This window comes from Rhinichthys klamathensis, unplaced genomic scaffold (assembly GCF_029890125.1).
Source record: "Rhinichthys klamathensis goyatoka isolate OS25496 unplaced genomic scaffold, OSU_Roscu_1.1 h1tg000259l_1, whole genome shotgun sequence".
Taxonomy (NCBI): domain Eukaryota; kingdom Metazoa; phylum Chordata; class Actinopteri; order Cypriniformes; family Leuciscidae; genus Rhinichthys; species Rhinichthys klamathensis.
Window position 1 is genome coordinate 563,363 of NW_026606781.1, and position 22,200 is coordinate 585,562.

At 37.7% G+C, this 22,200-nt stretch overlaps 2 protein-coding genes across 3 annotated transcripts; both read right to left on the minus strand.

The window, feature by feature from the left end:
* Nucleotides 1-1,088: 1,088 nt before the first annotated feature.
* Nucleotides 1,089-5,986, minus strand: tmem119b (transmembrane protein 119b). Its single transcript, XM_056267433.1, has 2 exons — nucleotides 5,797-5,986; nucleotides 1,089-2,482 (listed from the first exon to the last, which is right to left on the minus strand). The coding sequence occupies exon 2, from the start codon at nucleotides 2,465-2,467 to the stop codon at nucleotides 1,583-1,585; it is 885 nt and encodes a 294-aa protein (XP_056123408.1). The 5' UTR covers nucleotides 2,468-2,482; nucleotides 5,797-5,986; the 3' UTR covers nucleotides 1,089-1,582.
* Nucleotides 5,987-9,458: 3,472 nt separating this feature from the next.
* Nucleotides 9,459-20,499, minus strand: coro1cb (coronin, actin binding protein, 1Cb). Of its 2 annotated transcripts, XM_056267407.1 has the most exons (12): nucleotides 19,673-20,499; nucleotides 17,912-19,018; nucleotides 13,604-13,803; nucleotides 13,361-13,483; nucleotides 13,118-13,247; nucleotides 12,815-12,996; nucleotides 12,622-12,741; nucleotides 12,427-12,531; nucleotides 11,800-11,945; nucleotides 10,892-10,949; nucleotides 10,334-10,576; nucleotides 9,459-10,248 (listed from the first exon to the last, which is right to left on the minus strand). In XM_056267407.1, the coding sequence occupies exons 1-12, from the start codon at nucleotides 20,355-20,357 to the stop codon at nucleotides 10,129-10,131; spliced, it is 3,219 nt and encodes a 1,072-aa protein (XP_056123382.1). In that variant the 5' UTR covers nucleotides 20,358-20,499; the 3' UTR covers nucleotides 9,459-10,128. The 2 variants fall into 2 exon arrangements, with proteins under 2 accessions (XP_056123382.1, XP_056123383.1); XM_056267408.1 differs by lacking the exons at nucleotides 17,912-19,018; nucleotides 19,673-20,499 and adding an exon at nucleotides 15,805-15,966.
* Nucleotides 20,500-22,200: the final 1,701 nt, after the last annotated feature.

The following is a 22,200-nucleotide window of genomic DNA, read 5'->3' on the forward strand; positions in this document are numbered from 1 at the left end:
TGTTCTCTTTTAGTTTGAAGGAATGAAAATTTGATTCTGATGGTGACTTATCCTGCTGGTCTTTTATTCAATGGGTTTTCAAACGTTTATTTGGTAATATAAATAAAGCATCTGTAAACATCAGGCATGTTGGCATTGGATTTAATGCTGCATGCCCATGGGATCAATAAATATGAAGCACATTTACAATTAAAATTTAAAGTGATGAACTGATTTTGCACTGCACTTGGTTTCAGCATAGCTATTATGTTTTTTCCACTTGAAACTGTCATCCATTCTGGCTTAAAAAAATAGAAATATTCATAAGAGATATTCCAGAAGAACTCCTTTTCTTTTCTGGGTGGGAAAAAAATCACCATAGATGGCGCTGTTTTGCCACCAATGATCAGGTCTAAAATAAGAACAGAATTTTGTCTCATGCATTAACTTTTATTAATGTATTTTCAGTTTGAGTAAAACTCAATGTCATATTTGTTTCATGAACTGTAAGGTGTAGATCTGAAAAACAATGGTTGTGGTGAGTGAAGTAATGGCATTTATTGACTTCATTCAACAAAAAAGATCTAGATATATATATTTTTTTTTTTTTTTTTTTTTTTTTATCTTGAACATTAAAATTAAGAAGTGTGACTCAACTGGTCAATTCCCATAAAAAGATGTTTATTGAGGATATTGTGCTCTTCATAAAGTACATGTTGAGACTAACTGATCTTTAGACTAAACTCTTAGAAAGGTGGCATGGGACTTTGTGGCATTCAGCAGCTGTGGCTGAATACCTCTCGACCTTGAAAGGAAATATTTAGAGCCAGAATATGTAAACAATAACCTGGCTCACAGCAAAGCTTTTCTATATTGAGGCTCCTCTCCTTAATTGGAGTAGCAAATGTGCTTGCTTTATTTTTTGGGTGTGTGTGTGTGTTTGCAGCACATTGCAAAGTTGTGAGACATTAGAAAAGACATAAAATAGCATTCTTCACGTATAAGCCATCACCCTTCCAGTCTTCATAAATGTCATCGCTAATAAAAAAAAGAGTAAAGAAAACGAGAATAGTCATCAACACGTCGAACGAAAAGAGATTCACGACAACTAATGTTTAAAATGCCATTTTTATGTTAAAGTCTTGCCCAAAAGGCATCTGTTCATATTTACATTTAAGTAAATTAAAATACTAATTTTAAGCAGAGTACATTTATATTTGGTACATCAAAGTAAACAGTCACAAACAATGTTAAAGCCATACATTTTCCTGAAAGAAATCTGATAATTTGGTTGCACTTTATTTTACAGTACATGCGCTTACGTGTACTTACCTAAAAAAGTATTGGGTAATATAAGCTAATTACATGGGTTAAGGTTGGGTTTAGGGGTAGGTTCAGGGTTAGTACCTAGGTATAACCCAGTTATTGCAATTACTATAATAAGTACATATGTACATGGGAACAGGACTGTGAAATAAAGTGCTACCGATTATATCAATAAAACTTCATACTGCATTCTTTAGTTTTACAATGTGTCCAATAAATACACTTTTGTCAGTATTTATGTCTAAGTGTTTCCTTTAAGGCTTTAAAAATGTCCACACTAAAATGCTGTTTTCTCTTCACTGATAAATGGTGAGTCTGAAGTAGCAACTTCCTGTTTGTTCGTGTTCTCTTGTATCTCTGAATTCTCTGGCCCAGATAGATGTTTGCTCTCTTCAGGGGGCCCAGAGTCCGAGGGGTCAGTCTTTTCCATGTCACAAGCAGGGACGCTGTCCTGGGACCTGCTGGGGCTGCTCTTTTCCACAGAATCCTCAATGGCAGACTGATTTGTGGTCTTGTCCTCTAGCAGGCCACAGCCATTCTCTTGACTCTTGTCGCACTGAGGACATTCCTTGTCATCGGCAGATTTTTGATCTTCTGCCGTTTCATTCTTCTCTTTCCATGGAGCCTTGGCTGGAGTTCGGAGGTTCTTGGTAGCCAGCATGATGTCCTCCTGGAGCTGCCTGGCTGAATTCACCGGCTCCTCAGTGGATCTGGTGTTGGCTTTCTCCGGGACTTCGTTGAAGATGCGCACTCCTCCAGTCTTGTCTCGCTCATCCACGTACATCTTGGAGGGGAAAGCGCAAGGGTAGTAGGTGCTGACTTTACGTCGGCGACTCAAGATGGCAGCCGAGCAGAGGATGGTGAGGATGAGAAAAAGTAAAGTGGTAATGACAATTATGGGAAGGTGGTTCTCTTGTAAGAAGTCCACCATCTGATTCAAGAACGATTTGGTATGTTTTTCTCCATATATGGAGGTGGTCTTTACCGATTCATTGAGGAAGGAGGAAATGCTAGGTGTGGGGATCGGGTCTGTGCTCTCAGATTCCCACTGCCCACTACCCTCCATAGAGTCATTTAAAATTACTGGAGTGCCATTCGCGGTGTGCCTGGTTAGCAGAGTGACGGATAGGCCGATGAGGCATCGGAGAGCTGAGTGGTCCATCCTGTGACTGAATACCTGAGTTGGTTAAAAAGGCATTTTAATTACTCCATTTTACATTTTTAAACCACTTGTTTTTTTTTAAACATCCCAGCTAACCGAGAATCTTTTCAGAACTTTGGCTAACATTTGTTGACAAGGTTCTTGAGTTATGAATGCTATAGATTGTTTGGTTCAAAGTAACATTTAACGTTTCCCTAACATTTGCAAAATAATAACATCTAATTTTCCCTTCACATTTTCTCTGACATTTGTAAACCAAGAGAAAATGTCTTTCATACATTTGAAAAAAAAAAAGTTGCACATTCAGAAATAACGTTTTCATAACTTAATGGGAATATTAGCATGTTCATAAAACATATTTTTGTTAGCTGTGATATTATCAACTTGGACTCACTAACTTAAAGTTTAACAACAAATAGTTAAAATCAAAAACTTTGGTATGTTCTCACTTCATTGTGACATTCATTCACTGCAGTTGTCTGCTATCAAAGCGCCACATGGAAACCTTATTGGATTCATTACTGTATGTTCAGCAACTGCAGCCGAACATCACTGCCATGTCCGCTGGTAACTAACACTCAGAGGTGGGTAGTAACGAAGTAGGCTACATTTACTACTTCGTTACATTTACTTGAGTATTTTTTTGGAAACATTCTACTTTAAAGAGTAGATTTAAATGTGGGTACTTTTACTTTAACTCGAGTAGGGTTACATTTCTAATGAAAAAACTGTAATTTCTAATTTTACTTCGTTACGTTGGGCGACGTTCCTCTCGTTAGCGTACTTTATTTTAATGCAGTATGTTGTTAAATGCGTAGTTTATTCCAAGCGCGCTGTATCTTTTTTTCTGGGGCATGGGCGATGCTCAATTCACAAATGAATCACTCTTTTGAGTCGATTGTGTTCAAAGACTTCATCAAAGTTGGCTGATCTGTCTAAATTGGTTCGCAAATCCGTTTGAATGATTTGTTCAGTTTCCTTAACGCACTGAATTGTCTGAAGCGGTTTCACACTCGGAGTCGTAACAGGAAGATTTAAGAACATCAAGAGCGTTGGATGAAGTGTAGCCTACATAGCCTACATATATGATCCGAAGTAGCTACTTGAGTAGTTTTTTAATTGGATACTTTTTACTCTTACTCAAGTAACTATTAAGATTATTACTTTTACTTTGAGTGAATATTTCTATAAGTAGGCCTACTTGTACTTTTATTTAAGTTTTATTAATAGTAGTTAATGCACAGATCAAGAACTAACAATAAACAAGAAGTTAAATGTTCATTTATAAAAAGTACTATAGTTAATTGTTAATTCGTGTTTGTTCATAATTATATTGATTATGATAAAGAATGTTAAATTCTACAACTTAACATTTAATTATATCTATACACTGTAAAAAGTGATCAGTTGACTTAAAGCTGCTGTCCGTAACTTTTTTAAGTTAAAAATAATCCAAAATAATTATATAAAAAAAAACATATTCTGCCAGTGGTCAAACTATCTGCTTGCCATAGCTAGATTCAAAACGGTTAGCTTGTAATAATGATTTTAATTCCAGTGGTACTGGTGGGTTTCCGCGGGAAATTCGAGCATGTCTTTGCGTCATTACGTCACACCCGTACACATAAAGAAGGAGTTTCGGCTAGCCGGCTATACTGCGCGTGAGGAGATGTTTAGATGTATAACGTTAGGCTTTTCTCGCAGCACACTTTGCATAAATAAACTTATGGCATCCAGAAAGATCCAAACAACAATCATCAGTGTCAACTGGAGATTCAGCAGTTATAAAACCCAAAAGACTTCGTACTTCGGATTTAAGGTGGCTAGAGAAAGAGAAAGAATCCGTCTCATGCGAACACAAGGATTTAAACATCGGCGGGGCTTTTGAAAAGTGCGTGAACTCCGTGTTTTGAAGGGGTTCAAAACGGAAGAAGAGACGGCTTTTTTCTGCTGAACAAGTAAGACATTTCAATAGTTCAATTGTGTAACAGTATGTTTTCTTAATTCACACAGTTATGGAGTTTCCTTTGTTGTGCCTTTCTCGTTTTGCTATTATGGAGAATATGAATTCTGAACTACACAGGTAACCATAAAACACATTAAATTTAACATTAGTCACGCAATGCTGATGTTGTTAACATGAACAATTTGAGAACAAAGTAGGCTATAATTTGCACGGTTGCTGTAAATCGTGTTGATTAAATCTAACGAAGCTTATCATGTCGAATGCTTTTTCCCCCTTAGTTAGTCAGAACAAAAATGGATTTTACTTACTTGTTCAGAAGACATTTTCTTATGAAAATTCTTATGTTGGTCAAACTTTCAAAAAGTGAATCTGTGATTCTGTATGACAGTATCCACACAGCGCGGTGACTGACAGCAGCACTCGCCTCAAAGCATTGTGTTCATCCGCGCTGTTTCATGCCGATTTACAACCCACGTAAAGATAATAATTCCGCGAATCACTGCAGTTACAGATTTCGAACAGAGAGATGGCGACAAAGAGGAAAAGCTACGGACTGCAGCTTTAACTTAAAAAAGGAGGAAACCTGTTTCCTTAAAATTAAGTTAATAAACTGCATGCAAAATTGAAAAAAATAAGTTATGTGAACACATAGCTTAATTTGTTCAATTATGCATGGTTTAAATAATTTTAAGACAACGGCTTTCCTCACTTTTTTTTAAAGTTAAGTCAACTGATCACTTTTTACAGTTATTTAGGTATAGTGTACTCATATAGTTTCTCAAAACAGCTGGTGAACCAACAAAATAAATTATGACGATTTGTTTCTTTAAACAAAGATCTTTTATCAGAGGTCTTTCTGCTCTGTGCCATCTGTGCTCAAGCTGACGACCATAATCATCACTGGGCATTTGCTGCACAATGGAAATAGTATCAAGCTCATGTGGTGCCTCATTTTCCAACACACACACACACACACACACACACACACACACACACACACACACACACACACACACAGCCAGCATTAATATTAGTCTATCCGTGGTTTAATGCTAGCTTCAAAGCAGTTCCAAATGTATGAAAGTTCTGTCCTCGTCACATTAACTTCCTTTTATGTAAATCTCTGTCTTTTAGGGGCTACTTGCCAAAGTCAACAGCAAAAGTGCATTCAGAAACTATGTCACAGAATCTTTTAAACGTAAGAGAACAGTTTTAAACTTGGTTAGCCACATCTGGACATGGACCTTTTAAAGCTGTGCATTCCTGTAAGGCAAGTCATCTGTCTATCGTTACATGGACAGAGACGGCATTACTAAAATAGAAAACAGACTAAAGTAATGTTGAAATCTGAATTCATACTTACTTTCAAGTGCTGAAGTTCTAAAACATGCCGACTGGAGATGATCTAACATGGAGAAGAACGCTTCTGCTGTTTCCTCCTCTCAAGCTGAATATCTGTTGTTACAGACTGCACGACGAAGAACAGTTGGATTGGTGAGGGGGGAAGAAACTCTTGTTCTCCCCTCCTCCTCCTTTTTCTTCTGCTTCTACTCTGTCTCAGAAAGACTGACTGGGCCAGTTCCAGACACACTGTTCTCGTTAAAGGCTGGTTGGGGGAGAGCCGGGGTTTTTTTTTCCTCCTGCCTGTGCACTGGAGAACTTCAAGCCACCAGATGTAACAGTTTACTTCAACAAACTGGGGAGACTCTAAAGAATATTCTCCAGATTTTTATTTTCATCCATCCATTGTCTTGAATCTAAAAACCCTGATTAAACCCATTCTTCTAATCATTAAATCATCAAATCTGTTTGAGGGTGAAATACAGACATTGATGGTCTCTTGTAAAATACTGTGGGTTTGTGTTTGGTCTTCAAACAGAAGCTATCAGATCCCTGAGGAAGAGGTTTATGTTTCCTGTGCTCACGGGATCCAGGGGGTAGAGGGCACACGTGCCGTGGGCCACTGCTGGAACAATGGACAGCCAGGGTGTTGAGAGCAGAAATATATAAGGCTGCAGTTTGCCCTAAAACCAAAGAATAGCAATATAATGAGCTGAAAATGATGGAAAGGCTACTGTCTCAGTATTTAAAAAAAAAAAACCCAAAAACAATTATAGGAATATTTGTCTGCAGGAACATACATCCTATCTTATGAATTAGTTTTCAATATGGCAGCCCTTTGAGGCATCTAGGACTTTTAATGACTTGTCAAGACATACAAGATCATGAAAACATCTGCTTTAAGAGCACCTAAGCTAATCTTGAGAGGGTTGAGGATGAATGATGTAGTATGTCTTTTTCTTGTCATTCTTTCTTTATTTCAATAAACTTTGCTGAGAACAGACTTAGAAAATAGTCTTTACGTGCAGTAACAATAAGTGAGAGATAATGTCCTTTACTAGGAATCTTGGGATAATGTAGGGGTCTTGAATTACCCCAAAGAGGTTTATTTTGCCATAATGATTTTTAAAAAATACAAATGTGGGGATGAAATATTGATCTAAATAATTGTACCTGTGCGTATATTATCTTAAATCTTCTACTAATAAAAAAAGTCAATATAAAACTATTAGCCTAAAAACAACAAGAACATTGAAACAATATTACAACAATAATAATGAAGTCCTTTGAGGTCATTTTCACTATTTTCATTATTAGGAATATTAGGAAACCTCTGATCGATGAATGGGACAATAGATCAGAATCAAGTTTTCAAGATGAGAACATTTCATAAACGTAACAAACTATTTTAAGGTGTCCGTGTTACACTGAAAAAAACAATAAAGTAAATTAACTTAATTTTTAATTGGCAAGTTTTTGCACGCATATTTTTTAAGTAAATTTCACGCATATTTTTAAAGTAAAATTAAGGAATTAAGTTAACTCTACTTAACTAAGTTAAGTGAAAGTAACAAAAAAAAGTTATTTTAACTTGGCTAGTAAAAAGTTGAGTAATATCTATTTAATTGAAATTTCCTTTGCAATACATTTCACTCGAACAATAACATTGAAATAAACTATACTTTTAAAGTATATGCTTGCTTTACTTAGAATCATCTAAGTAGTTAATACAATAGATATTGTGTGAGACACCATTTCTACATACCAAAAGTAATGCAGCACCTGAACACAAGACCTCAATACTTGGTAGACAATACACAATGACGGTAATATTTGATTGTCATTTTGAGTAGAAAATTAACTCCAAATGTCACAAAATGGCAAGTTACTAATCCTAACAACAAAAGCAATAATAAAACAGTTAAAAATCAACCTCATAATTGTTCAAGGCCCAGTGCATGGTGGGAACACCAGTATCAGAAAAGTTGAGTCATTTTACTTAATTTTATAACGTTGATATTTACGCTTTCATTTCTACACGTTTGAATTGAGTACTCTAATATAGAATTTACTTTGTTTTTTAATTATTGCCTGAACTAACTTTATGTAAATTACATTGTTTTTTTCTGTAGTATTTACTTCACCACAAAATCATTTTAATCAGTGTACAGTGTAATTATGCATTTAAGTACAGTGTAATAATAGTTAACTACATGTACTTACTACAGGGTTAGGGTTAGAATCGGGGTTTGGTTTAGGGTTAGTAAGTTGCATGTAATTATGCATAATTTACTACAGTAACTACATGTAACGTGTAACAAGGATGCTGTAAAATTAAGTGTGACCCAGGATTTTTGTTTAGCATCATTGTAAACAGTCTTACAAACACCAAGAAAATGACCACAAACTTCATGAAGAATTATTAATGAAAGGATTTATTGTAGAGTCAACCTTTTTTATTTTAGGTGAAGTTTGGAATGCATGCACAAGACTGTTTAGGACACAGATAAGTGCTCAGATTCCTGGATGATGTCCTCCAGCAGTGGTCAACTGAGGAGGTCTGTCTAAAACCAGAAACACACATAGAGGCACCAATACATTTACAGTACATATACATCAGAAGAGCTCGCAGGTAGCCACTGCCTCGTAAAGCCAAGTTCATGTATCAGAGCATGTGTCAGCCCAATATTCTGAAACATGAGAATAATTCAAAAGTGGGGGCAAACATAGATAATGATAGCAAAAAATAGCCATTTCCTATTCAAAATAAGTTGATACTATTTCTGTGGACAAAAAAGTCATGCAAATGGCAAGTGTTGAGCATCCAATGTTTCTGACTTAAAAGTGGTTGATTTCCTGAGGTGCAACAGTAATTTCAGAATTACTATAAAGTTACAGCGGTAGGTTTTTGATTTATGATGCCTATGCATGATTAATGCATTTTGAACAACTTTAGGTTTAAGTTCACATTCATTCTGCAACGTTACGTTATTGCTTCTGGATAGACTGTAACTGATTGTGTTATATTTTGAAAAACCCTGTTGTTGGATGCTTTATAATCAATTATGATGATCTCAAAGCCAGGCAATGGAGGAGATGACAATGTGCTTAATACTTCAGTGATCATGATCATCGCAAGGGACAATATATGGACCGATTTTTAAAACCCTAAATGTTGAACTTTAATGGTGATGAGCATTTCTTAGATTTCACTAGAAGCACCCACACACTACAAGATAATCCAATTCTCCTCTTCCGACAATCCTAGGTAAAGTCCTGATTATCTTGATAGTTCAACAGATTATCTGATCAGATTTTCCTGTGGTGTGAGGTGCGTTAAGGGTGATTGAATCTGCTCGGGGCCACACCGATCTCAAATCGTAAATATCCAACAAGTATCCAATATTTACGATCAGAAATCCTGTTGTGTGGGGGGAATCCCAAAGACAAACACGCACGCACTCTGTAGATTGTCACGTGGAACGAAACGATACAAAATCAGAAAGCGAGCTGCCGGTGTGGTGAAGACATGAGTCCCACCATAGAGATGAGTCCCACCTTAGGACCCAAGCAATCCGATTGGTTCAAAGCACGTTTTAAGATTTTGCGAGATTTCCCGTGTTCACAGTCGGGAATCTGTTTGTTTTTTTGTTTTTGTGAATGGAATCGGTTGGAACAAAACTGTTAAATCTATAATAGTTTTTTATCATCATGTTTGTGGTCTCTCACATTTTGAAAATCTGTTCATGTGGGCCAGCCTTAAATCATATCCATATCATCACCAATGATTCGTTTCTGAAGTACCAATGGCCTTTACAATCACACATTACTGCCTTTTCTTCTTTTGTCCCACTTTGAATAGTATGACATGTAAATTCATGTTTTTCAATAAGCCACTATCTACAACTGGGAAAAACATATAAAAGTAGAAATAAAAGGAGAGGTGACCATCATCACCTCAAATTTGGCAGCACAACAAAAAAGGAAAGAGAAATACTGATTTGTATATACAACGACACTCTGTAACATACTGGTAAATATCAGAATACTCATGGAAACAATGTTACAATAACTAAAAAAGTAAGAACATTTTGAACAAAATGTAAAACATCAGTTAAAACCAGTGACCGCTCTTTGCCACAATTTTGCTTCTGTTATGCGAATGCTTGGGGGAGACTTGACAAAAAGTAAAAGTCCATCTTGGAATGTTGCTTGAAGTTGTCCATGTGAGAAACACCAAGCGGAATGATCGAGTCAAATTGAGAAATTTTGGCAGTGACTGACCTCCCCTGCCCACCTGAATCTCTCTCTTTCTCTCCATACTGACGCTATGGCTCAGACCACCACCAGTGTCTTAGATTGCCACTTTAGCCACCTGCTCTTCCAGTTTGGCGATTCTCCTGTCCTGCAGCGTGACCAGATCTCTAAGGGACTTGACTTCTCGCAACAGCTCCTCTAACTTCACTTCATTCTTCTGCGGAGCAGAATAAAAGAAACAGTGTTTTAGCACCAGTTATTAGAGGGGAAATACAAACAAGCCAATGAAGCATTATCCTTACTCTGGTTAGCTGAGGAGAGGCAGGTTTCTGAGGAGTTGCTGGCTCCTCCACCTTCTTGGTTGCCTTGTTATCCAGCAGATTTTTCTTGACTACTTTGAGGTCACGGTTCTTGCCCGGGACATAACCATGTTTGAGCGAGATCAGGATTGGTTCGCCATTCTTGCCTTCAAACCACTCCTCAGCCTCTAGCGCCGGGTCTGGACCTGCTGTGTCCGGATAGAGGTCGTCCTGGAAGAGGTCTGACTGCCAAGAACAGAAGAGACAGGAAATACCGTAATGAGTATTTTGGAATCATGTATTCAAGCTGTTTGTTTTCTCTGAAAACATTTGCTGCTTTAATGTTAACTGAAATCATGTGCCTCCCCTTTTCTTCATCAATTAATGACCATTAAATCACACTTTTTATTAAGCTTTGCCAGTAACACTTAACTTAAAACTAAATCAACTGAACATCATTAAAAACTATTTTAATAATGGAGATTTTAGGATTATATTGAGAAATAACAAAATCATACAGAATAATTACATAAACAGCAAACATAATACAGTAAAAAGTACCTTTCTAGGGACGGTCATGATAATTGGCTCACACTTTCTCTCATGAAGTTTATAAAACCTGTGAGAAACAACAGACATGTTATTGGTGGCATTGTGTTATTATTGGTGTTAACAGCACAGCAATCTTTTTTGCTTTATTTATGTTACAAAATATTTTTTTTTTTCAAATAAATGGTGTTCTTTTGAACTTTCTTGTAATCAAAAAATCATGAGAAAAAATGTTTCCACAGAAATATTGAGCAGCACAACTGTTTTCAACATTGATAATAAGAAATGTTTCTTGAGAAGCAAATCAGCATATTAGAATGATTTCTGAAGGCTCATGTGACACTGAAGACTGGAGTAATGATGCTGAAAATTCAGCTTTGCCATCACAGGAATAAATTACATATTAAAAAAAATTATATATACACACACACACACACATGTATATATATATATATATATATATATATATTTAGTGTATGCCAGATATATAAAATAATTAATTGCTATAAAATAATAATTAGGTAAAATAATAATAATAAACACAGAACATACACATTGATAAAGGAGTAGATACTAAAACTAATGATCCATACAGTGATAATTAGTTGTCAAATAACATTTCAATGACCTTTATGAGCCACAGCATGATCAGTGCCACACTGCCATCCCATTAGATTTTATAGTCAATGACAGGCTAATGCCTCCCCCTACTGGAGAAGAAAAATGAAACTAGCAGCAGGAGTAAAGCATCAATCAAGTCACACCACTGAGAACCATAATCACAACAATGCTTCAAGTCAGTTTAGTTTCTCGAAAATATCCAGCTTCTGATGTGGCCGTCAGCACCTCAAACAATTCAGCCTGCTTTTTTTTTTAAAAACACTTAAAAGAAATACCTGTCCAGTGCAAACAGCGCATACCTGGCTATCTCGCACTTGTTGACGTCTAGGCCTCTTTTAGGCATGTATCCCATGCCTCTCTGGGGCTCCTTGCTGGAAAACGTGTTGAGGTAGTGCACATACGGTGCCTCGTCTGTGATCTCGAAATAACGGATACTGCTGTCACCCTGGACCAGAAAACAAGCTTACAGGCTTGCAAATTTCTCCACAATGTCCTTTTCACAATTTGTATCTTATTAAAAATATTTACTATATATACACACACACTAATAAAATTATTATGACATCCCAGTATTGATGTTAAGCCAGTGGTTCACAACTAGGGGGCCTCTGCTAACTTCTAGAGGGGCCCCAAATTATTTAAATTTAGTTAACATAATCTTAATTAAAATTCAAAAAACACAAAACATAAAGATGTCTAACATTAAACTGACATAATGGTATTACATATAACAGAACTGTCAGAGGTACATATCAGCTCAAATAGGAGAGACTGTGACTATTGTCCCGGACAAAGAAGGGCCTTGGTGTCAAATAGGTTGAGGAAAAACTGCAAAGATGTGTATAATTCATTTCAATCAATATGTTGTAGAGTTAATACAATATGGCTGAACTTGCGCTTCTTGGGTTAAATAAAAACTTGCTCACCTTTCCACACAGGTAGACCACATTAGTGTCAGGGTCATAAAAGGGAAGCAAGACTCCATTGCTGGTGTCCATTTCGTGCACTGATATCGGCTCTTCCATGTTTTTCTTAAAGAGCATATCAAAATATTTCATTATAGTGCATAAAAAATCTAGCTTTTTCAAAAACAGAGAGAAAATCCATTTGTTTGGGCTTACTGGATTCCATAAGGCTAGCTGCCGCTCACTCATACGACTGAAGCCGGTGGTGAAGATGTTTCCATCAGCCAGAAAGATGGCCCTCATGGGCCGGGCCCCCTCATGGGCCTTATCCTTCTCCTGTGATCATCAATGCCAGTGAGACATTCAGAACTGTGAAAATAAAGAGTCCTTTTGAGATGTTTTCACTTACCGCAGTGATCTTCCCCTTGCGTGGATCGATAACGCGCACTTTCTTATCCTTGCATGCGGTACAAATGAGGCTGCCGTTGCGACTCCAGCAAACGCTGAAGATCACGTCAGGATGCATGTCCTCCAGGTTGATCAGAGCTTCTCCTGTGCCCACGTTCCAAACGATGATGAGATTGTCGCATCCTGACGGAGGAGAGAAGACAAAAATGTTTGTTTTTTTATCATTCAGTCACAGGTTTTTTGCTCCTCAAGATGATAAACGCAAAGGTTTTTATGTAGCGCACTGGCTTTTAAAATTTCTTACCCGCACTTAACAGAACATTGCGAGCTGTTGGATGCCACGTCACAATGCCCACCCTTTTAGAGTGACCCTCCAACACCACGGCTGGCTCAGAAAGAGCTGAGGTGAGGCCGTTCTCAGGGATTTGCCACACCTATGTAACAAAAATGGGAATATTTGAATAATAATAATTACTCTTTTTTTTTACACTTTTTGGATTCTGAGCATGGTTTCTATGAGAGGATGTAGCAAAGGAGCTGGGCGTACCATTACTGTACAGTCTTCAGAGCCGCTGGCAATGACGTGATCATTGTTCGGGCACCAGTCGATGTCCAGCACAGGGCCCGTGTGACCACAAACAGTGGGATAGGCCTTGTCAATACGACCCGTCTGCAAAACACGAAGCAGGGGCAGAGAGCATGAATTTATGTCTCATCTTGCATAATTCTGAACAACTAAGATTGGAAAAATTATGAGTGGACATTTAATTCATGTGCGGTTATGACTTACCTTTTGCAGAGGTAGAACAAGGAAAGCTCCACCCCCACTAGCCTCCACAATAATAGCAACAAATTTGGGGTTTACTGCACAGAAGGCACTGTCCCAGGTAACCCGCGAAACCCTAATGTCATCATAGCACTGGTCATTCTTTACCGCCTGACCAAACACATGACGGAATTTACTCTGTCGTACCACTCGTCTGATCATTTCTGAAAATACAAGACAAGAGAAATGTTTTGTACTTACTTGTCATAATGATTTTTTAGATTTTAAATAATACTTATAGTAATTCAATATTTATTATCGTTACTATTACCTGACAAACCTGATAGTTTATATTTTGCAGTACAGTCAAAATGACATATAAATGTTCAATGTTGTTTTTCAGATATAATACTGACAGTGTATCATATTAGAGTAAGATGAGCAGTCAGCTAGAGAGCACTGGGAAACGGTTTCCCATTTCACTCTGTATAAGCAATTCTCCATAATAGACAAGGAGAAAATGCAGTTTTGTGTGTGTGAATTTCATTGAGCCTCTGTGTAGAAACTTGTAATGAGAATCCCATGCTCTGATGACAGTTTGTTTAAATTATTGAATCTATATACAGTAGTCAACATTTGAAATGGATCAAAAAAGTTCATCAAAATTGTCCTAAGACAAGAACGGGTATTGTTCAAAAGTAATGTAGGCTATAACTTTGATGAAAGGTCATTTCAAATGTTGACTACTGTATATACACATATATATATATATATATATATATATATATATATATATATATATATATATATATATATATATCCTATATTTAATTAAGTTGGAGTTAATAGGATATGATGAGTTGTTAGCATAATTATCTATTTCATCTATTTCTTCTCAAACAAACTAATTTTTTCTAATTTTTTTATTTACATGTAATCAAATGAAGCACATATTTAGCTTACTTGACAAAATTGTTTTATAGTGTCTGAAAGTTCATGCATCAAATATAAACTATAAAAGTAAAAAAAAAACTTTCTTGAACAGATATAAATTTGTAGTTAATTTATCATCCAGGACAAAAGATGCAATTCAACATAATCTAATGAAACCTAATAAAATCCCAATGAGCTGCCAAAATAGACATTTCTTATGATGCTACACACACCAAAGATGCTAAAAAAATGATGCTCACATCAATGATTCCCAAAATTTCTGTATAGTTGCAGATTTTGAGACACAGACAGAGTTTATTCCTGACCAGTGTTATAAAGGGTATAACAGATATAGCCAGGCCTACTAATTGATATTCATAATTAAACATTAACAATCAATGGTTAAATGAGTCGTTTATGCATGATGTGCATTATCTGAAGGATGCCTGATTGGTGACGATGCCTTCCTAAATAATAGCAACTACCATTAATAACAATGTTAATAAATTAAGTCGATTCCAAACAGCTGTGAATAAAGAAGAGAATAAAATGTGGTCCTCACAATAAAGCCATGGATGTGCTTTTGGAAATAGGTCAGATGTATGGCGGTGTGAGTGTGTTTGCTTATAATGGCCGAGCTGCGTTATTGATGATGATGGTGGTGATGATGATGCTGCTGATGAGCATACCGGCGAAAAAACCCTCACATTAAATGCCTACTAAATGATCAATTAAGATAAAGAGTGAGAGATAAAACATATGTATGGATGAGAGAAAGAAGATATTCGCATATAGTGCAAGAGTGAGAATGAAAAAAAAAAATACCATGACATAATCGATAGATGGGCAGGCTGGTGTGAGAAAATGAGAGCTAATCGCTAACCGAACAAATGAATGAAAAAAGCCGAAAAATCATCAGTAATGCAGCTTGTTTTGACCCGAGCATGTTTTATTTTGCATGCGCTGGCGAAATGCGACGTGCCGCTTTGGAGTGGAGGCGTGCTATCAACCCGGCACAGGTCATGATGGTCAACTTTCAATTAATATCTCACTATTTCTGCTTATCTCGCCATATGCATGATCATCAAAGGCTGATGATCTCACATGTCAGAGACGCTAAATGCTGCAAATGCACATGCACGAGCGCAAGTTTTTTTTCCCGTTAGGTACGAGCTGTTTCCAGAGCTTGTTTTAAATCAGTGATGCTTGCTAAAATCGAGCTAGCATTCCAGTAGAGGCTAGTGCAACACTGACCTGCCTTGCATTAATATGACCAAACGCAAATCGCTTACCTTTATCAGTACTAGGTCTCTCAGAGCATCAAATTCAAAGCATTAATTTATTTTCTCACAGATTCAGTTTGTGCTGGTGACTGTCTCAGTGATTTGCGGCTAGCCACAATAGCTTCCCTCCTCTCCTTTATTCTGAATGAACGGGAGAAAACGCCCTTGTTCTCCTCTCCCCTCCCCTCCTCCTCCTCATGTCCTCCTACATGGACATCAATTCTATGTGTGTGAATGAGAGGTGTACAAATTGTACCGTACTGGCCGACAGGTCACTGGGGTTTAAATGGTAAGGACATCTTATGCGTGGAAAAATATTTGAGCATCTCTCCTTTGCAAACACTACATTGATTCCAAGCTTTTCCATCTTGTGTATTTAAACACGTTGTGCTTCGCCTTAAACGGAGCTAATAATGTTACAGGAGTGGTAATTATGTTAAGAGTGAAAAAGGATGAAGTCATACTCGTGTTGGATTATGTTACAAAGTGCAGTGTGCCCTAAAATCTAATTTGGAATCTTATTTTTATGTTTCAGTGTAGCTTGCCAAACTTTGTGATATCAAAGACCAAATATATAGTTTAAGATTAGAAGACCACTGCAAAATCAGTGTCTCTGGATTGATTATACATGCAGACCTATCTGTTTGAATAAAATGAACATTTCAACAATTCAAATTTCACATAAAAATGTTTTCATTTGAGCATTTGTCATTTGACCATTTATTTGCAGAAAATGACAACTGGTCAAAATAACAAAAAAGATGCCATGTTTTCAGACCTCAAATAAGTTTATATTCATTTTTAAATAACACAATAGGCCTACTAATGTTTGAACTTAGGAAGAGTTCAGAAATCAGTATTTGGTGGAATAACCCTGATTTCCAATCACAGCTTTCATGCGTCTTGGCATGCTCCCTTCTGTCACATTACTGTTTGGCGGCTTTATGCCACTCCTGGCGAAAAAATTCAAGCAGATTGGCTTTATTTAATGGCTGGTGACCATCCATCTTCCTCTTGATCACATCCCAAAGTTTTCAATGGGGTTCAGGTCTGGAGATTGGGCTGGCCTTGACATGGTCTTGATCTGGTGGTCCTTCATCCATTCTACACCTTGACTGGCCTGGCTGTGTGGATTGGAGCATTGTAGAACATTGTCAGAGCAGAACAAAGCAATTTTTCTTTCAGGATAATATTGTACGTGGCTTGAGTTATGCATCCTTCGGAAAGACGTATCTCCGCAATAGCCTTACCAAAGAACCACCAGATCATCACCAGTCCTCCACCAAATTACACAGTGGGTGTTAGAGACTGTGGGTTGTAGGCCTGTCCTGGGCCTCTAACCATTAGAGGATCAGCTGAAAACTGGACTTATCAGAGAAGATCAGAATCAGGCAGATCTGTTTTTGTGAAGGACGCGTGACTCAAGCCACGTACAAGGTTATCCTGGAAGAAAAGCTTCCTTCTGCTCTGACAATGTCCCCAACTCGAAGGATTGGTTTATCTTACAGGACAATGCTCCAATACACACAGCCAGGCCAATCAAGGTGTGGATGGAGGACCACTAGATCAAGTCCCTGTCATGGCCAGCCCAATCTCCAGACCCCCGTTGAAAACCTCTGGAATGTGATCAAGAGGAAGATTGATGGTTACCAGCTGTTGAAAGAGCCATTGATAATATGATAAAACATATTAATATTAATAATATTAATTAAAAAACTGAAAAGAAAATTCGAAACAACGTCAGTGTAACTGTGTATAGTTTTCTTATTGGCTGGTTATGTTGTTGGAAAGAATCATTGTTATGGTCTCACCCTCTTGTAGAAGTGCATTTAATGGATTGTTGTTAGTCTTATGTTAGATCATACAATTGGTGTAACTGTGATGCTACAGTAATGTCCAGGTACTGTAATAAATGGTATCATTTGTATGTTCATCTACTGTTGTGTTTATATATAATATATGCTATAATAAAGCATTTTCACCTGACAGACATTTTGGATAACTGTGAATATGTCTTACCTAAAACTGATACTCACTGAGATTTGATTAAGACTCTTTATAACCCTGTTAGCTGTATTAAAACTGGAAATGAAGTCAGCTTGAAAACCTGTCTTACCTTTCTTTGGTGAGGATCTTCTTTCCATTTTATGGGGAGATGTTTGTACATGAAAGGCTGTCTTCATTTGCGATACTTTTTGAGTCTGGCTTCCCATAGCCACATCTGGCCTGGCTTCCATTATGTTTGTCCTGCTGTGATGTATACCTTTCTTCTGGATTTTGTTGCTGTCTCGGATGAGTTCGGAGACAGGTCTGTATCTGGACACTTCGTTTTCTTCTGAAGCAGAAGAATCACTGCTTGGAATTCTACAGGCAGCGTAATGATATCTGGTTGGGACTGCAGTGGGTTTAGGGTCTTCTTCATCCTCAATGTCCATCATGTAGCTTTCAGAGTCACGTCTACCATATTTCAAAGGATGTTCCACATTTTCCAAAACTGAGTCTTTGCTTGCTTGTATCTTTTCCATGTCTGTTTTAGCAAATGGATTTTGAGGCTTCTTTGGTACAGGTGGCGGTGGGCCCTTTATTTTTGCTCTTTTTTTTAATAAGCTTCTCAGCTGAGACATATCCATTTCGTTTAGTTCTCTATCATCGACAGTTTCTATCAAGTTATCGCAGTCAGGTTCAACAATTTCATCGTGTGGGGCTAAATAATATCTTGGAATATCAGCAGCCTCAGGCTCTATGGACATGCACATGTAGGACGGGGGCTCAACATAATAAGGCAACATATCAAGACATGATGCATGGGCATTAAAATCCTCAGCGGACTGCAGTGCCTCCTGCCTTCTGCCCATTTTGATATTTTTCAGCAGCAGGTCCAAATATTCGCTCGGCTCGTCTATTGAATGAGAAGCAGATTCCTTGCGGCCAACAGCTTTTTTAAAGGGATTCTTTGGTTTCTTTGGAACAGGTGGTGGTGGTCCTTTGATTTTGGCCTTTTTTTCTGTCTGAGCGTCTGTGGGTAAGACATCAGGGATCATGCTCTGTATTTCAGTGTGAGGAACATACATATGAGAGATGTCAGATGACTTCCTCGTCTCCTGATCAGGAAATGTATGAATCTGAAGTGGTGGTGTGATCACAGCCGTGAAATAGAGAGGCTCTTTTTCCCGTTTCAAAGAAGCCATCTGTGTGACTCTTGCGGCATCACCACCATCAAAATCTGAGTGAGAAAAAGAGTTTAAATTGTCAACAAAAATTTGATCTAAACATTTACTGCTGGAAAGATTCTCTTTGACCTCTGTTTCTGAACCATCCAGCCTGTAGATCTTTGGATCACAGACTCTTTTGCTCAAATGCACTTCTTGAATTTTACCTTTTTCTCCTGATAATTCAAATAAAGGTGAAGTATTGTGCCTTCCATTACGATGACCATAACAATCTTTCCTGCTTTCTATGGATTTCAACTGAACAGCTTTTTGATGATCAGATTTACTGTCTCTTTTCACACATGGTGCATCTGCTTCCCACACTCCCTTTTTGGCTGGGTGAGGCGCATTGCTAACAAGGACTTTTTTAGCACTGGATTCAGTTAAACTCTCAGATGACATGACTGCTGAGTGCTTTTCCATGACAGTGAATGCCCCTTTGTCATAATTTCTCTTCTCAGTGTGAAACAAAGTATTGCTTTGGCTCAAATCGGAATGGAATGTGCTTAATGACTTTTGTTCAGAGTCCTCCTCAATCCTTAACGGAACTAGAACTGAGTCTGCATTTGTGGGTTCAGTAACAATCTCAGAGTTAGAGTTGAATTTTGTCATTCTAGATTTTAATAAACAAAGTTAATCGAAGGGAGTATGCAAGATTTTGTCCTTACCTTCATTTTCACCCCATGCAGGATCTACTGTCTCTTCTTTTCCCCAAAATGGTGTATGGAAAGTTGGGTTTCTTTTGTCTTTTCTGAAGTTTTCTTTGGGTGTTACTGCAAAATGTGTCTGAGAGGCATCATAAGGTATTTCTTTTAAAATACATGTTGACATATCTGGACTGATATTTTTGTCCTCCTGTAAATTATCCTGCTTATTTGCATTCCGGAGCCACGGGCGACTTGAATGTGATTGGCGGATTGGTGGACACATAGTCACAGTCTCCAGACATAAAGAATCAGCTTTGTCCAAATACTCAAATCTGTCCGGATCAGGACTTTCTTTGTGTTGAACAGTTCCAGCACTTTCTTTGCAAACTTTTTCACAACTTTTTCTAATTTTAGCACTACTTAGGGTCTGAACTTCCTCTTTATCTTTACCCTTTGAAACTCTAATCTCCTGGAATGGCTGTCTTTCAAGTAAATTAGCATTTTCTGATTCCAAAGAGAATTTCTTCTTTATTTCAACGTTACCACCCATCTTTGTCATTGCCTCTGTGTCTAACGTCGCATTATGTCTGTCCACCAGCGTTTGTGTCTCATTCTTCTCTATGCTCACGGCATCATCTGTTGAGTCCCCCTGACAAGAACTTTCTAACATGTTTGGAGTATCCTTGAGGTGAGTTTTGTTAGTCATTCCTTCTGTTTTGTCAGGTTGTTGCTGGTCCACAGCAGTAGATATATCTGTGGCGGTTGCGTCGCTTGTGACTGTTTTGAATTCTGAGGCACATGGACCTCCTGCCAGGCTCAGTTGAGGATTTGGTGTCCTGGCATTCTGTGAAACATCCGTGTCATAACTCTAACTGATCTTTTTTCCTCCCTGGTTGAAAGAGGGCTCAGTGTTGTTGTCATCAGGTCTAGTTGGTTCCTGAGGACAGGGCTCTAGTATGGAGGTGTCCAAGTCAAAAGAATTCTGGTCTGTTTCTTCTGGGTTGTTGGAATGTGCTCCCTCCTCACTGTGGTTTAGGATCTCATAGTCACTAACGGCACTGGTCAGGACGTCTTCTTTTCCTAGCTCCTTGACCGGTTTCTGTCCCATCACCCCTGAAGAACACATATCACCACCCATGAGTTTATGAACAGACTGTATATCTTTATCTATAATGAGCCCCCTCCCATCTCAAGCTCTCTCTTGTTCCTCTCACATCACTTCTTTCAGGAATGTTGCAATGCCTAAAATTAAATGACTCTCAATGGGGCCACTGAGTCAGAGAACCAAAATGGCAACTGGCAGAGTAGATCAGTTACCAGGTGCGAAGGTCACATTAGACATGAAAGGGGAAAACCCATGGACTCCAAACATATCCCATGGCTCTTGACAACAAAACTACTGTTTCCATCTAAGTTGTGAGTTTATTTTATTTATTTGAATGCATTACAATTAAAATTAATTACAAGTAAATGTGTGTGTGTGTGTGTGTGTATAGTGAAATTAATTATTAACTTTCTCAAATTGACTTTCTGAAACTTCTATTGCCCAGCCTGAGTGGTTTGAGTGTAAGAAGTAACCCATAATGCTCAGCTTACCGTATAGGGTCACAATGTGTCTCATTGGAAGAATAGTCTATAAAGCCTTCCAAATATAAGCATATGATAAGGTTTAAGCAGGTCCTTTGTCCTCTGCCCTCAGACTTCAAGAAAGCACAATGTTTTACTTAAAAAATGATGTCATGCTACAGCATAAATAAGTAGATTCGTCATTAGCATATTTTGCGGGACACAACACAGCTTATGTATGCAGATTTGTCTATATAAACATGAATAAATATGGCTCTACATTATCAGGAAATGTCATCTCATTTTTGTCTCTCAGCATGATGGGATATTTTAAGGGTCCAGTGCTCTGTGTTGACTCTGTCTGAGAATGTCAGCTGTAGAGGTAAATGCTCAACTGGCTGCACTGCTAAATGAATGACAAACTTATATTATGGTTGTGTCATTGCTCAGGCACTGCGCAGGTTATTTTGAGGTTGATGGCCTCAGCTTGCAATAGCCCAAGCAGATGGGAAGGGCCATCCATAAAACCAGACTCTCTTCATTTAGCTTCATTGCCCTACCCAAAACAGTATGTGAATGAATTTGCAGGTTGAGCACAACGTTTAATGCTCAAGTAATGTCAACACACACAATTTCACATACAATAAAATAAAAAATGCAAGAGAAAAAATAATTTATTAGTTGTGTTGGATAAAACTTGTTTCATGTTGTAACAGTTATATTCAGTTAGCTGTTCTGTTTTGGCTATGTTTCATTGTGTTTTGGTTGTTTTCTCTGTTTGACCTAGTTTCCCAGTGTGTTTGATTTATAATCCCCTTCACCTGTTGTCTCATTAATTATCTCATTAGCTCTTTTGTTTGCTCTGTGTATTTAAGCCCTCAGTTTGAGTTAGTTCTCTGTCCTCTATTGTTTGTGATAAAATGAGTTTGCTACTTCTTAAGCTCCTGTTGTTTCCACAAGTGTTTAAAGTCCCCTTGTGGTGA